The sequence below is a fragment of the Lepidothrix coronata genome, unplaced genomic scaffold (assembly GCF_001604755.1).
Source record: "Lepidothrix coronata isolate B3197 unplaced genomic scaffold, Lepidothrix_coronata-1.0 Scaffold132, whole genome shotgun sequence".
NCBI classification, from domain to species: domain Eukaryota; kingdom Metazoa; phylum Chordata; class Aves; order Passeriformes; family Pipridae; genus Lepidothrix; species Lepidothrix coronata.
Window position 1 is genome coordinate 330,626 of NW_016690312.1, and position 15,571 is coordinate 346,196.

At 38.3% G+C, this 15,571-nt stretch overlaps 1 protein-coding gene across 1 annotated transcript in view; it reads left to right on the forward strand.

Annotated features, from left to right (window-relative positions):
* The window catches only part of LOC108503175 (transcription initiation factor TFIID subunit 4-like), a gene marked incomplete at its 5' end in the record, with an annotated part of 146,327 nt that overhangs the window by 30,583 nt on the left and 100,173 nt on the right, over positions 1-15,571 (forward strand). Inside the window, 2 exons of the mRNA XM_017826922.1 lie at positions 5,172-5,277; positions 9,491-9,605. Coding sequence (XP_017682411.1) covers positions 5,172-5,277; positions 9,491-9,605 — 221 coding nt within the window. The remainder of the gene's footprint in view (positions 1-5,171; positions 5,278-9,490; positions 9,606-15,571) is intronic.

A 15,571-nucleotide genomic window follows, 5' to 3' on the forward strand; every position in this document is an offset into this window, starting at 1 on the left:
ACAGTGACGAAAAAACCATAATTGAAAACATTCAAAACCAGACCATTTGACAAACTGTAGGAAGAACTGTATATGAAACTGGGGAGCAGGTGGGACAAGTGATCTGGTGGCTTCTGTTTTATTTTTCTTCATTGCTTTGTTGAAAACATATACCCAATGGAACAGTATTGTTGTCATATTAACATTAAAATTTACGTGCTGAGTTTTTAAAAAGTCAGTCTTTTTTATTTGGGAGGAAAAATATCTGCTTATGCAGATTTTGAGGCACTGTTGAAAAATTGTAGCTGCTACTGATACAGCATGGTGAACAATGGTAAATACGAATTCTAGGCCCATAAAAGCATGAACACTGTAAGTTAATGCTGCCAGATTACATGATAGCTGAGGTTTGATATGACATTTATCTTCAGGAGTGAGTAGACTGATAAATCACAAGTGGCATAGCCACAAGTGAGTTAGCAAGTGTTTACTCATGAGTGAAGATAAATGTCATATCAGACCACAGCCATTCTGAATTTTATATGTTTACAAGTGTCTTGTTTCTTCCTTTCACAATGTTATTTTTTTAAGTTAATTGAGAGGAAAAGAAATGCCTGGTAAAGGATATATTTTTCAAATTTATTTTTATTTTGCATTCTTCGCAGAAGCTTCTGTTTCCTCTGCTTTTGTCTTTATTGTGGTATTTGATAGGTTTAAGCTTTTGGATCAGATGTTTTTATTGCCAAGTATGATTTTATGTGAATTGAGTCAGGCTGGGTTTGCAGCTGTTGTCAGATAAAAGGGAGGCATATTGTTGGGACCTTGTGCACTGGGACAGGAGATTGGCAAAATCTGTGTCCTCAGAAACTTCAGCAATGAGTTCTAATCCAATTGTCATAAAGGACTTTTCCCTTCAATGGTTTGTAGGTAGTGGCTTTCATTTTATTTTGTATTTCTTGCATGAGAAAGAGAACAGAAGTTCTCAGTCTTTCTGCTTCTGTACGTTCTGTGTGCTTTGGCTGGATTCTTTCTCAGTCTGTATTTGTTGGTTATTTGTGTTGTTAATTATTGGTCTGTGTTCATGTCTGTAATTTGTTCTCTGTGCTGTAATAACTGACACAGTAGAAGATTCACACCTGTCATGGAATGATCTTCACCTTCTGGCTTGAGATTAGGTCCAGAGAGCACCATTGCTTTAGTCTCATATAGTTATTGAATCGACGATTTTTGAAGAAGGCCTTTAAGAAAAATGTGTATTTCAACTGTCCCCTCTTTGTTATTCTGCTTATCAATAATGTGATTGTTAAATATCTTTTTTTTGTCTTTGTGGGTCTGCTTGCTTTGTGGGGAGCACCTTTTACAAACATCCCTTTTTTTTCATCTGTTAGAATAAATTCAGCTTTAGAGAAGGACAGGGTAGGAGTCTGAAGCGTTCAGGAGGTGAGAGAAGGAACTGCTCTGGAGGAGCAGACAAAGGGTGAATCAAAGTGTGACTAGTGGAGTGGAAAGATGGCAGGGGGAGATGTGCAGAGATGACATAAAACCAGAGGGAGAATACTTTCTATTGTGAGAAATATACATCTTATTTTGCAGAAAAGTGTTATTTTATAGAAGACAAATTGAGGTAACTGTTCATGTATTGCACTTGGAGAACAATGCCATGACTCTCCTGCTTTGGTGTGTTTCTTGAAGAGCTCCAAAGTGCAGGAGATGATTCTTCATATTTTAACTGATAAGCTGGTGTATGACAGTACTTGCTGTCTCAACACTCTCTTGATCATAATTTTGTTTGGTAATTTTGCTGTTTTCCAAACTCATTATCAAATCCAGGCAATGACTAAATCACATTCTGTCTTTTCTATTTTCAGTGCCTTTGTTGTTCTTGTTCTGTTGTGCTTGCTGTCCTCAGTGGTGTAAATGCTTCCCTTTTTAATGGAGTGGGAATGATGAACAGTTTCTGTAAACTTTGATGACTTTTATATCCTGTCTTGTTACCTTTTCTGACTCAGCACTTTTATTAAATCATTTACGATGTGATTAAGGACTAGTGGTAAAAGGTTGGAAAGGACTTCTGGAGGTGTCTCATCCAGCCTCCTGCTTACAGCTTAGGATGTCTCCTGGGTGACCAGTCATGTTTTGAGTGTCTTCAAGAAGAAATTACACAATCTCTTCAGGCAACCTGTTCCAGAGCTTGCCCACCCTCATGGTGATTTTTTTTTTTCTTCTATTAAGTTGGAATTTCCTATATTCCACCTTGTGTCCTTTGTGTTACATCCTTCTGCTCTGCACATCTGAGAGAGTCTGGCTCTGTCTTCTCTTCCCACAGGTGGTTGCAAACAGCAGTAAGATCTCCCCTTTTTTGAAGGCTGAAGTAATGTCTGATAACCTCAGTGTACTAAAACATCCACTTCTGTGTCTGCTCTGTCAGTCTGGGTCAGTAAATTGGTGCTTACAAACTGATCATTTGGGATTCAGCATTGATTCAGCATATGGATGGATCACATGAGATGGGATACACTCCTTGTCTGAATTTTTAGGCTGTGAGAAATATGAAATAATTTGATTAAGCTAATCATCTCCCAGACTAGCTTGGCAATACACTTGTTCATTGTCTACAACTTGCAGGCCAAATTAAGGACATAATAGTAATGTTTATGATTTCGGGAAAATAGGCAAGAGGATTAGAACAGTTTGAATTATCTTAATAGATGAAGCGTGATTTGGATTGTTTATAAATTTTGTTGCAGGATCAGTTTGCTCTGATTCATCAGTTTTTACAATGTCCCTTGTTTGCCTACAAAGGAGGTTCCACATTCTGTTTCAGAAACAAATTGCTAATGTTAATTCCTTAATGACTTCCAGAGCTGAAGATTGTGTCTGTGCTGAAATGTATCTCAAAACTCCAGCACAGAAGCTGGGATTTAAGTTAGTGTAAAATGCTGCTCTGAGGTCTGATGCAGCTGTTCCTTTGAGAGAGTATGTGATTGCTGATTGGTTTCTGTATGGAATTGATGATGTTGATTTTGGTCTCTGCCCTTTGGAAAGCTCATTTCTCAATTTTCTACACTTTCAGCACTTGTACATACGTTGAAGTCCTAGTGCAGTACTTGCTACAGGACACTTTTTTGAATGTATTTGATAGTAAAGAAAATGTTGCCATTATTTATGTCTTCTTAAATGGTTGAATACTGTCCTGTCTTTAATGGTGTTAGTGGCTCATTTCTTAGGGGATTCACATGAAAATATTAATCAGGTGAAACAGAACTTGGTTCTGAACTGTAGAAGTACTTTGCTTCACAGGGAGAATAAAAAACTCTGATACCAGAAGATTGCTGTAATACCAGGTAGTAACTCTGTCCACAGGTCACACACATCTCCTTTCTGGCCTGGTAAGGCACAGTGGCTTCTCTTCACTATGCTCTGAAAACTCATCCAATAAATTATGGTAAAAGTGGCAACATTCTCCTTCTTTTTCATACCAACGTGTTTTTTTTTTCCCCATGGACTCTTCTGTCTCTTTACTAAAAATACACTTGTACATGTTTCCTGTGCATCAAAATGCAGTTACATTTGACTTTCCCCCTCATTTTCACTTACCAGCTCTGTGTCTTTCCTGGTTTGAAGCATAGTAGCTGATTTGTTCTTTCCTCTCCGAGTGGGACTGTTCATTCACTGCCTGTCTTGACTGAGTCAGTTTACAGCCATTTGCTCCATCTCTGTGCTCCCTACAAATGCTCCATTTTTCTTCAGTGTCCATAGTTAAAGCTGAATCCCTAATCTTTTTTCCCTTTTCTCTTTCTGCAAGGTGACTGTTGCTAATTCTTCTACATCCACAGGTTCATTACAACTTTGCAACTTCTACTATTTTCGGATGTGCAAAATGCAGTTTCATAACTTCAGAATGGCCCTGCTTGTTTTTTCTCCAGAATACGTTGCAGGTCCCTCATCCCTCTGTTCTTGTTTGGAGTTTTCACCTCTCTCCCTTCCAGTTTGGGAGCCCTGGTTCCAGCTGATGGAACAATTTCCTCTTTGCTCTGTAGCCTCTTCATTCTCTACTTTTGCATCTCATTTGAAAATGCTGTTTCTCCTTTCCTTTTCTCCGGAGGTTACTTTGAAGTCAGAGATTTGGCCAGTTGTTATTTAGCTAAACAATCTGGTTTTAGATACACTTTGTAGGTATAATGCTGAATGGAATTGCAGCGGTTCCCATTCACTTCACACAGTGCTGTGCAGTGTGGTGCTGAATTCCAGGAGGGAATGGGGCTGAACTGGGGTTGAGGAGCCCCAGACACATGGTGCAGTGGGAGGATGATAGTTGTGACTGTGGCTCCTGAAGTTGTAATTCCCAAGTTGTGGTTATAATCTTATTCATAGCTATTTGCCTGTGTTTCATGTTCAAAGTTGATTTATGGATTTTTTTACAGCTCTGCAGCATTCACACATCTTTTTGAATCTTCTGTTCATTGCATCTGTGCTACCTGGTCCCTGATCATGCGAATGTACATTTTGCTGTTGCTTAGACATGACCCTTGCAGGTGTTTTCCTTTTTATTTGATTTGTTTATGGGTCAAATTTTGTTTCTAACCTAGTTTCAGTTTTTGGGGAAGGACTTCAAAACTTGAACGAGTAATAACAGAAACCTTGAGAATATCCAATTAATATTTAAAAGATTAGTAGTATATGATCAGCACAAAACTTGGTTGTCTTTCTTGAGTATACCTGACTTTGAAGCCCATAATATTTTTGCATTTATTTTTAGTATATGTTTTCTTTAAAAAGCGTAGATATATAGTGCAAGGCCTAATGTTTGTAGGTGAATACCACTAAAATTAATGCAGCATTTTCTTCTACAAAATTGGTTTTCTTCCTTGTAAAACTCCTGAAGACAAAAGTCTAAACTTTAATATTAACCTTATGACTTTGAAATATATTTTTGATGAAGGTTGTGACATATGACATTTGTGTCGGATATTATTTTATTTTTTTTATTTTTTTTTAAAGCATAATGGCAAAATAGGTATATACACACACACACAACCACATGCATTACATGAATATGACTTTTGTCACCAGCTGGTTGTGCTTTTAGAGATCCACATGCTTGTATTGGTAATTACAGGTATTAGTGTATTTACGTTGTGTGTGTTTGTGTATAAAGAGTATAATATAAGTATACTTTTCTTTAATAATAGCAGATTATCCAGTCAACATCTGCTCAAACTGTGAAACGAACCCCTGCTTGCCAGACTACCCAGATTAGGATGCCAGTGGTAATAACTCAGACCATTAGACCACAAGGTATGGGTTTAAATGTTTTAGTGAGATTGTTACCTTTGTATGAATTTCGTTGTCATTACAAACGAGTGGCATGGAAAAACGTGCAGTGTTGACCTTGGCAACGTTGTTGACATTGATTTTTTACCTCCTGCTGCCTGAAGAGTGCATGTTTCCATGTGCAGTTTCAAGGTGTTTCAGACCAACGCAGTGAAATGTTTTGAAACAACCTTAGGACTAAACTCTCACATGTTTAGCTCCTTACTCAGCAGTTTTTAATGGAAAGTTCTAAAAAAGGTCAGGAACTTGGCTCTTGCTGTCCTAAGCTGTAACTCTGGGCCAAGAAAGAAATTCTTCATTTTTCCTGCCTCGACTTAATCATCCTACTTCTAATTTTTACTCCTGAAGCAGAACATGATAGTCACTGTCTCTGCAGCTACTGAGGTCAAGGGAGGAGTCCTAGAGAAATTTCTCAGGCCTCATGGTTTATTTTTGACCCCTGGCAGTATATTCACTTTTTGGTGAGGTCAGAGACTGACTTCCAGCAACCTGACGTGCCATAATTAGCCATGGCATGTGGTTTGTACACAGCTTCCTCATCTATCTGTGCACAGGTGGATTCCTGTCTGGCTGATATATCCCACTTTTTGAAAGGATTCTCAAAGCCTCCTTGCTTTCTGATAAATATCCATTTGTTTCTTTCTACCACTAAACCTGTTAGGCTTGGTTTTTATTTTTCCTGAGTACGTGTGAGAATATCTTATTGGATGTGGGCATTTCCCTGATTGAGGGTTTGTAATGGAATACAGAGCTTGTCATCTTCAGGTATTGAATCAGGAACCACACGAGTTTCAATGCACATAAAAGCTATTGCTGCCTATTTGCCTTCATTGCTCGGTTGTTTCTGTTCTCCTTGGGAAAAACATCAAAACCATTTAATAGCAGTTGATGTTTTACTTGCTCTGTTCTCTTAGGGGAATCCAAAGGTTGAATGGACATGGAGACCAAGCTGGCACTGTAATCCTGTAGGCTGTTTTTCCAAGTTAGGAAGAAATACATTTACTCACCATAAAATGTGTATATTTGGTAGCACTGATACTCATGTCCTGAGTTCATAACATGTCCATGCATCTTATAGGATGAGCTTTCACTTCTGACTAACGTGTCTGAGAGTGAAGGCAGATTCTATTTCTTTGCTTGTTCAGTCTCCAAGTTGTGAATGTCAACAGAATGCCAAGAATTTGCATGATACTGGCATCTGCCTTTTAAACAGTGGATCCAGAATATGAATTTATTCTTGATAGCCCTTGGTCAGCCAGTGCAATGCATCTTAACTGGCAGTTTGGCTTAAGGTAGACAGTGGTTTCATAAAAGCCAATTTGTGCAAAGTCCTGCTTTCAGGTGAGATTATTCCAGTTTAGAAGTTTGATTAAGCCCCCCACTGTATTGTTTTAATTAACACAGACAAAGCAAACAAGAATAGGCATTTAGAAAATATCCCCTTGCAAAGCCCTGATCCTGCAGCCCATGTCTGGGGGGAGCTGTGCCCGTGTGAGCAGCTCTGAGTTGCTGCTGTGGCACTGTCAGAGACAGTTCATTTTGATATATTGTTAAAACCTTTCACTGTAAACACCATAGTGATATTTTATACTGGCCTAGGTATTCCTCCAGAATGAGGCAATATACTGGAATAGGATATGGTCTAAATAAAAATTACAGCAGTATAATTTTGTGGAGTGTGACTTTTTAAAGGTATTTACACTGGAACTGAGCTGACCTCCACAGAGCGCTGCATTTTCCTTCTGGAGAGGAGTGAATCTCCAGGTGTAATGGATCTTGAATACATCCATATGAACAGACTGTAATGTTTTTTAAAAGAGTGGTCTAGATAAAATTGGCAGGCTTTAAGGACTTTTATATAAATAAAATTACTTCCACACCAGGAGAAGTGACACTGTTGTTATTGCATGAAAAATTCACACTCCTTTACTGAAGCACTTACCAGTATAATAACTAGGTGAATTGCATCTTATGGATGGAGGAATTGAGGCAAAGAATAAAATAATTAGGTATTCATTGCAGCCATTCAACCTGTGCTGAAATACAACTAGGAATTTATAAGCTCCTAAATTTGGGCTTATTTTTCTAGATGATGCTACTTAAAATTTGGAGCAAGGATCCGGTGGTGAAAGACTCTGTATGTCATTACCAATCCCATGAAATATCTAGGCCCACGGGTGATTTTGGTTTTCAAACTATGCCCTGCCCCATAATGTAAATGCATGTTGTAGCCATATTTTATGTCGAACTGCTTAGTCATGCACAGTTGTGATTTATTCAAACCAGAACACTTGTATGTCATCCCAAACCTTACATTTACTTTGCCAGATGCATTTGAATGGAATTCCATATACTTGGGATGAAAGTGAGATTTAGATCTTCCATATCCAGGGCAGACATACTGCTTTCCTGATAACTAGGGTAGCTACTCTGTTGCTGTACCCTTTTGAGTTTGTGGGATGGGTTTTGACCAAAAATTATCATCTGTAGAAAACAAAGCATTGATACTGATCCAAAGAAATAGAATATTAATTTTGAAGGAGTGCCATTGTTACCTTAATTTTGCCATTGCAGTATTTTTCATGGTTAACACGCTTTTAATCTCCTAGATACTAATTGTACAAACCAGAGATCTGCTAATTTTTATTATAGTATTATTTCTTTTCTTCCAGTTCACTTAATAGAAAACCTTTCCATTAGTTCATCTGAAACAGATAAATGAATTGTCTGGTCCATGAACTAGTGCTGTCTGTGGCATCTCATGGACCTTGAATATTCCAATGACAAAGCATTTTTATTCCCCAGGCTTGAGCCTGAAGCCCTAAATCTGGTTTTGTATTTGCTAACATTGATAGTCCACACTACAGTTTATTTATACAGATGGAGAACTGAACACACACTGTCAAATTAGTTTCTCTTTTAAGATCATATGTTGGAGTTGATGAAGACTTCAATATTAAAAAACAAATGTAATGCAAGACTAATTCAAAGCTAACACTTTTGTTTTAGCCAGGAAGTGTTCTTAAAAGGATTTGTTGGGATAGTTGTGTTTCAGGTTTTTATAATTCATGGAAGACAAATCCTGTAACTCTCCTGAGGTTCATGCCCTGCCATTTATGTGCAGTTGAGTCAGAGAGGTGCAGGAAGGACTCTCATGTCCTTCTCAAACTGTGTAACTAACATTCGGTAAAAGGGAATGATATACAAGAAAAAGGGGAGATCTTTTAAGTCAAGTAGGCATATGAGTTATTTTTACATGTCAAAACACAGGTGGGATTAGAGGAAACACAAAATAGAACCCAAGTAAATGTATTTAAGCAGTAAAGGAGGGCTTACTCCAAAAGTTTCATTTGCCAATTCTTTTAACTTGCATTCTGATGCTATGTAAATAATAATGATAATAATTATAATAATAATAATCTGGTGAATTTCTAATTAGCAACGTAAATGTGTAATTATTTTTGGTTAGATTTTCCCAAATGCCAGAGAGGAATTAAGATCCCTTTTTAATTTACTCAATGTCCACCACACTTTGGCACATTTAGAAAGCCCAGTTTTACTTCTACTTCAAGACCTGTAAAGTCTAGATACAGTTATGGATTACTTTTAAATCATTGTTTTCAAGATAAGAAAGCAAAAGACAACCTTTATGGGAGGGGTTCTGTCAAATTTGGCAATAGTGGTTTTTCCTTTACATGCAATGCAAAACATTTTAAAATTCCTGTAGTATTTTCAACTCTGAAATATATGTTTTTCACTGCAATAAAGAACAATTACTGTATAAAAAATGTCAAAGGCAGACTTAGTACCCTGACTGTGACTTGAAGTATCTGTATTAAGAACATTTCAAATTCTGCTTCTTTATTCTGTACAGATTGTCCAGAAAAGAGGTTTACTGGCAATTCCAGGCACACTTTTAGCCATTACAAATGTTACAGCCAGTTATGGCCAATGGTTTTCAGTTTTGGAATCCTCACTGTTCTGTAAATATTGAACAAACTGTAATGTTAATATAAATTTTGTATTTTAAATTGTTCTCCTTCAGCATGTAATCTTTAAAAATAATAACTTCCTTTGTTTGCAATTTACAGACAGTTAAATTTAGTTCCTGGACAGAAGGTTCTTTGATGTAAATTGTCTAAGACAGCTCATAATAACATTGCTTGGTGTTTTTCAGGCACAGTAGGGAAGGCACCAACAATACAAGCCAGTAAAAGTCCTGGGGGCTTTGGTGTTCAGGTCTCTGCAAATCAGAAAAACAAGCTGAATGACCCTGGAGGTGGTTCTTTCAGGTAAAAAAAGAAAAAATAATAATAAAAAAATGCAGCGGGGTGGTTGGGGGGGATCTTAAATAGAAAATAGAATTTGGAATTGCTGTAACACCAGAGGGCAGTCTTTTACAATAATTCCTACCTTTTCTCTCCGGGATTGGATGGCAATTTTCATACTTAATTCTATTTTAGAAAAAGGGGATCGTGACATATTTGAGGATTTTTCTCTAAAAGCACAATTTAATGTTTAGCAAAGCCTTAAATTCTGTGATTATAATAAAACTTCTGCTAAATTGAATTACGTGCATGAAGCTTTAGAAGAATCCATGGTTGGTTTTATGTGTTGGATTCAGCTGCTCCTATGGAATGTGTCTTGCTGGGAAGATCCTGGTTGTGATGACAAGGCTTCCTGTCCAAAAGCTTCTGCAGCCAGGCTGCAGCTGCCCCTCACCAGCACAGGGAAAATCCTGCCTGGCTTTGGGATGAGTTACTGTGTGTGGGGTGGGTTTGGGAGGGGGTTATTGGGGGGGGGAGATGTTGTTCCTGGTTTTCAAGAGCAGACATTGCTGTGTCTGTTCTTCACCCGCTCACTCGGGGGGGTTCTGTGGGACCCCAGGTGCTGCAGAGGTTCAACACTGATGCACTGAGCTGCTACACCAGTTCTTTAGGACTTCAAACTTTTATTTAAATATATATTTTGGATGTTTTTACTTCTTTTTACTGGAAAGCAAATCTTGTGTTTACTGCATTTTGCTTTCACTAACACCATCTTAGCTGTGTACATTTTATTTGTGTTAAAACATTTTGCTTTCATATTAAGTGACAAAATGCTCCTAGATTTTAATTTTCGTCTTCTGGAATTCTTATGTTGCCCTGACATTATCAAACCACTAATTAATTTTCAGGCTTATGCTTTTGCAGGTGAAGCAGAAGAGAATTTGTAGCTCCTTGAAATACCTCTGCTTTGAGGCATGTCAGTATTGCAACTAATAGTGGTAGTACTTAGTATTAATCTAGAAGCAAAATCATTCAATTTTTTATTTTCCAATGCTTTTGCCTCCCACTGAGTATTTAAATGAATTAAAATGTCTGTTGGGTTCAATTGTACTGTCTTAATAAGTATTTTTTATGTTTGTAAGCAACATGAGCATTTATTCTTCGTTAGTATAGCTTTCAATTTTACAGACACCAAAAGGGACAGCATTTTTTAAACTGGGTGTTGTAAACTGTGCCAGGATTGATTCTTGCATTCACTTAGTTTATACATAGAATATATTAGGTTAGCTGGAATTGTTAATTTTCCCTTGGGGAGAAGCAAATGCTCAAGGCACTGATTGATAAATCAATAAATCTTTAGTGAGTTTGGTAAATAAGCTGTCAAGGGTGTATGTCATTTTTCCTCTAGAGAACAAATTTTAGTCAGAATGAATGTGTTTGTTTCCTTGCATTGTTTTCTCCTTCAAAATAGTAAGACACAAAGCTGCATTTAAATAAGTCCATAAAATTTGCAAGGATTTATTAAACAGCAGCAAAGATCAAGCTTTTTCTTGATATCTTAACAAAGAATTCAGTTGTTTGCATATTTGCATTTCAACCCCTAACCTCTCCTGAGGACAAATAGATGTCTGACTATTAAGCCTAAAGGCACAGAGCTGGAAATCTGTATTAATCCTCTGAATGCTGACTAGTTTTCCTCAACATTCCCAGCGTGTGTGAAGAATGTGTTTTTAGCCAGAAGGCAAACTGGCATCTAAAGCAAAGCAAGAATTTTGAAAAATAGTTGTGTTATGTATAAATTTATTTTGCCCTTAGTGTTTTATTATTGCATATTTGTTTCATTATTTTGCATTCTGCCTTCTTTAAAATAACTTCTTTGAGCTTTTCGCTTTTGTGAGTGAAGTGTTGGTCACTAGAAACAGAAATTTTGAACTTTGGTTTTTTTTATTTTTTCTCGTTCTGGACTGTGGGAGATACAAGATGGAATTACATAAAAGATGTAGCAATTAAGAACTTTGCAAATTATAGCTTAGCCTTTAATGTCAGCACTTATTAATGAACTGTAAGACTGCTTACATGAGTTCACTGGTCATTACAGGAGCTGTTCTGGGATGCAGAGTTTTCAACCCAAGACTTCTGCAATGTGAAGTTGTACTTGTGGAGTTTTATGCCAGCCTGTTTTTGTGTTAAAATTTATTGTTGCTAAATTTTTCGGAGAGAACTACAGACAATCCAGTTGGTTGCCTTTTCAGCTGTGTTAATACCCAAGGATGGAAATTCGAGTCCCATCTTCGGTAATTTTTCTGTTTGTTTCACAAGCAGAGATGCAGAGTTAGATTTGCACCTTAACAGTCCAGACAGAGGTGTCTGTAGGTGGGAGAAGCAGGAGTCCCACTGAAGTCTTGTGGGCTGTGTTTTTGTCAGCAGCTGCTGGGGACCTCATCACCTCATCTGGTGACCCCAGAGCTCCCACTGACAAAGTCTTCCACTGATGAAGGGGAAAGCAGCAGCCCCTCAGGTAACTCCTACCCGCAGTTCAGACAGTGGCCAGTATAAAGAACTAGTGGAAACATTTGTCCCTTGTATTGGAACAGAATAATCTCATGTGGAAGGGCCCTTAAGAGGTCAGCTGGTCCAGTTTCAAGCTTGGAGCAGGTTTGGTCAGGCTGGGTGCTGGTCCAGCCTTGCAGATCCCCAAGGATGGAGTGGCACGTTTGGACTGTTGTGTTATCCCAGCAGTGCTGAACTGCCCTGAGACTCTGGCACTGCATGTCCAGTAGGGCAGGAATTGGGAGATCATTCCCCAGGGGGTGTGCTGATGACCTGTTTGGTTTGCCAGTCAGCCAGATGCTCCTTCCTTTTCACAGCAGCCTTTCTTTGTCTGAAATGGTATTTTGAAGTTCCATCTCTTGGGGCCTGTCAGCGTTAGGTTTTGTACAGCCAATGTGAGGGGCTTTTTTTACCCTAGAGATAGGTCTGTGAAGTCTCTGGGAACATTTGAAGCTGATCTTAGTATCTGTATTTCATTCTTCTGACTGGCTACACTTCAAGGAAGAGTCTACCTGGGAGTAAAAAATTCGTTTTCAGACCTGCTTTGCCTATCCAAAATAATCTGTTGTCTAGTATTTTATTTTCATTTTTAAAAAGAAAAGTTTAATAACATAACTCGGACAAAATGCCTCAAAATGCATGATATTACATCTAATAATGTGCAAATCAACTTGCCCTTTAAAGGAGTGATAGAAATCTAGATGTTAAATGGATAACTTCAAAGCTTTCATCTCAACATGGTATGTGACAAAACCTTACCCTATAAGTTTCTTTGTTTTTTTAAATAAATATTTCAAGCTATAAGGTGATTGTGTATTTTTTTCCATATATTTCAAAATAAAGAAAAATGCTGACCATAACTGTGGTATGTTCTGTCATCCCTTTTGCTTATCAGTGAGAAGATTCCACATAGACCATAAATGAATTGTGTGACAAAGCAGTATTAGGGAGAAATTTCAAATTAAAGCTTGAAAGTCAGAATAAGCATTATAATTAATGTGTAAATAGGATTTATGCCATTATAAAATATATTATAATAGTGGCTGTTACAGTAATTTCAAGTCACTTATTGTTGTTGATCTCTGATTGTGTGATCCATGGATTTGTAGCCTTTCTGAGAGTCTTGCATGTGTGTAGGGACTTTGTCCTAAATATGCAATTTTCCTTTTAAGAGAGAGGGAAATCAATAGTGTGATGTTGTCTCAGTTGCTTTATATACTCTGGCTTTATTTCCTCTGGCTTTTTTGGGAGCAGTTCAGTATTGCAGGTTTGGGACAGCATTGACTCAAAGTAAGAAAAGAACAGAACAGTGTGCAATCATGCATTTAAGATTTGTTCATAAAGAAAATGTTACCAGGTTTTTATAATGGCTTGTCTTAGTTTAAACAAAATCTTTGAAACGTTTTACAGAGAACTGTGAATACTTTGGGTTTTCTTGCTTATTTTCAGATAAGATCTTTTTTTTTTTATTTTGTAATTGCGTGAGTGTTTTTAATGAAGAGAAAAGGGAGAGGTTTTACATGAGGTTGAATATAGGAGGAAGAGTTGGACTCTTGGAATACTTTAAAATGGAGCTTGCGCTTGGAGAACCCACGTTGTCTTCTTAAAAATCACACGTGTTGGAATGTTAAATTTACCCCGTGAGACTCAGAGTTTAAGTCAGTCAAACCCAGAAGTATTTACTGAATCAGTAGAATTACTACAGGCAAAATAATATATGCCAAGAAACGTGAAATTGTTAAATACTGTGCTCAGATGGAGAGGGAAGGATAGACAGTAATCATCGGTCTAGACGACCACTGGATGGCATCTTTGTTCCACAGAATGACTTCTGAAAACTCACTCCTTGGGCTTAAAAGTTCACTTTTATAGCAAATTGTTTGATGAGGATGCCAGCCCTCCTTATGTATAAATGTGTGTGTTTCAGTATCTGAACCAAAGCTCATTTTCAGGATGAGGTTCCTCAAAGTAAAAAAGTTTTGCTTATCAGACTGAAAAAATCCTAGTCCCAGCTATGATTAAAACATGGCTTACCTGTCTTCCATGTAGTACAAAACCAAAAGGATGTCTTCACAGATAGTGGGTTTCAAGGATGGAAGGAAATGATTCTGTGCAGGAGTTCCAGTGATGGTCTTTGTAAGGGCTGTTGCATTGGTTTTGATAATTTCACTGAAATCCTGGTTTGTGCCCAAATTAATGGTCTGTTTTTTATTTCAGTAAATATTTGCTTATTTCTGATATCATTGCAGATTTTAAATAAAAATCGGAGCAGCTAAACTGCTGAGCAGGAGGAAGGTAAAAGATTGACTATACTTTCTTAATCTATTAAATAAAAGGAGAGATAAGTATAAATTCTTCTTAAAATTGTGTTCTTGAAGTTAAGACTGCTGTCTTGGCTTTTTTTTTTTTTAAATTCTTTTATTTTGAAATTCTGGATTCAAGTCTGTTTTTGTGGAAAACAGAAAACTTCCTCTGTTTTACATAGTTCAGAGTTTGTGTTCTGATAACTACCGTGACAGGAGTTTGGTTTTGCCGTGGTTCGAGGCCTGTTGGATTTGGGCCTCGTGAGTCCAGGGGTGATTCTTGCTCTAGTTCAAGCATTGAGGTTTTTAACCCCACATTTTCACTTCTAGAATGATAAACTTCTGACCTGGTCACTGAATATTGGGCTGTTGGTTGTCGTGTGGCCGAGTTGGTGTGCTGGGGGCAGTCCCCGGGCCTGTGGGACACGGCTGGAGCGTGGAGTGGGACAACTCCACACGGAGCTGCAGTTCCTCGGGGTGGCCCTGGGACCCCCGTGTGAGCACCACGGACGTGCCATGGCTCGTGGAAGAGAGAACACCATCAGAGGGATGGAGCAGCTCTGCTGGGAGGAAAGGCTGGGAGAGTTGGGATTGTTCAACCCGGAGAAGAGAAGCTTCGGGGTGACCTGACTGTGGCCTTGCAGTGCCTGAAGGAGCTACAAGAAAGATGGAGAGACAGTATTTGCAAGAGCCTGGAGTGACAGAACGAATGGGAATGGCTTCACACTGACAGAGGGCAGAGTTAGATGGGATATCGGAAGAAATCCTTCCCTGTGAGGGTGGTGAGGCCCTGGCACAGGTTGCCCAGAGAGGTTGTGGACTCCTCGTCGCTGGAACTGTCCAAGGCCAGGTTGGACAGGGCTCGGAGCAACCTGGGCTAGTGGAAGGTGTCCCTGCCCATGGCAGGGGGTGGAACTAAATGATCTCTAAGGTTCCTTCCAACCCAGCCCATTCTGTGATTTTGCAACACTGTTCTCTGGAATTTCATTTTAAGAGAAGAAATGAAGTGCTTAACACTGATGGACAATAATAGAAGCTCATTTGTGCAGCATTTTTCTGACAACCATTGTAAAATTTTCCATTTCCTTCCTCAAGTGTTCAGCACATTTCTGCAGGTTCACACCATCAAAAATCCCT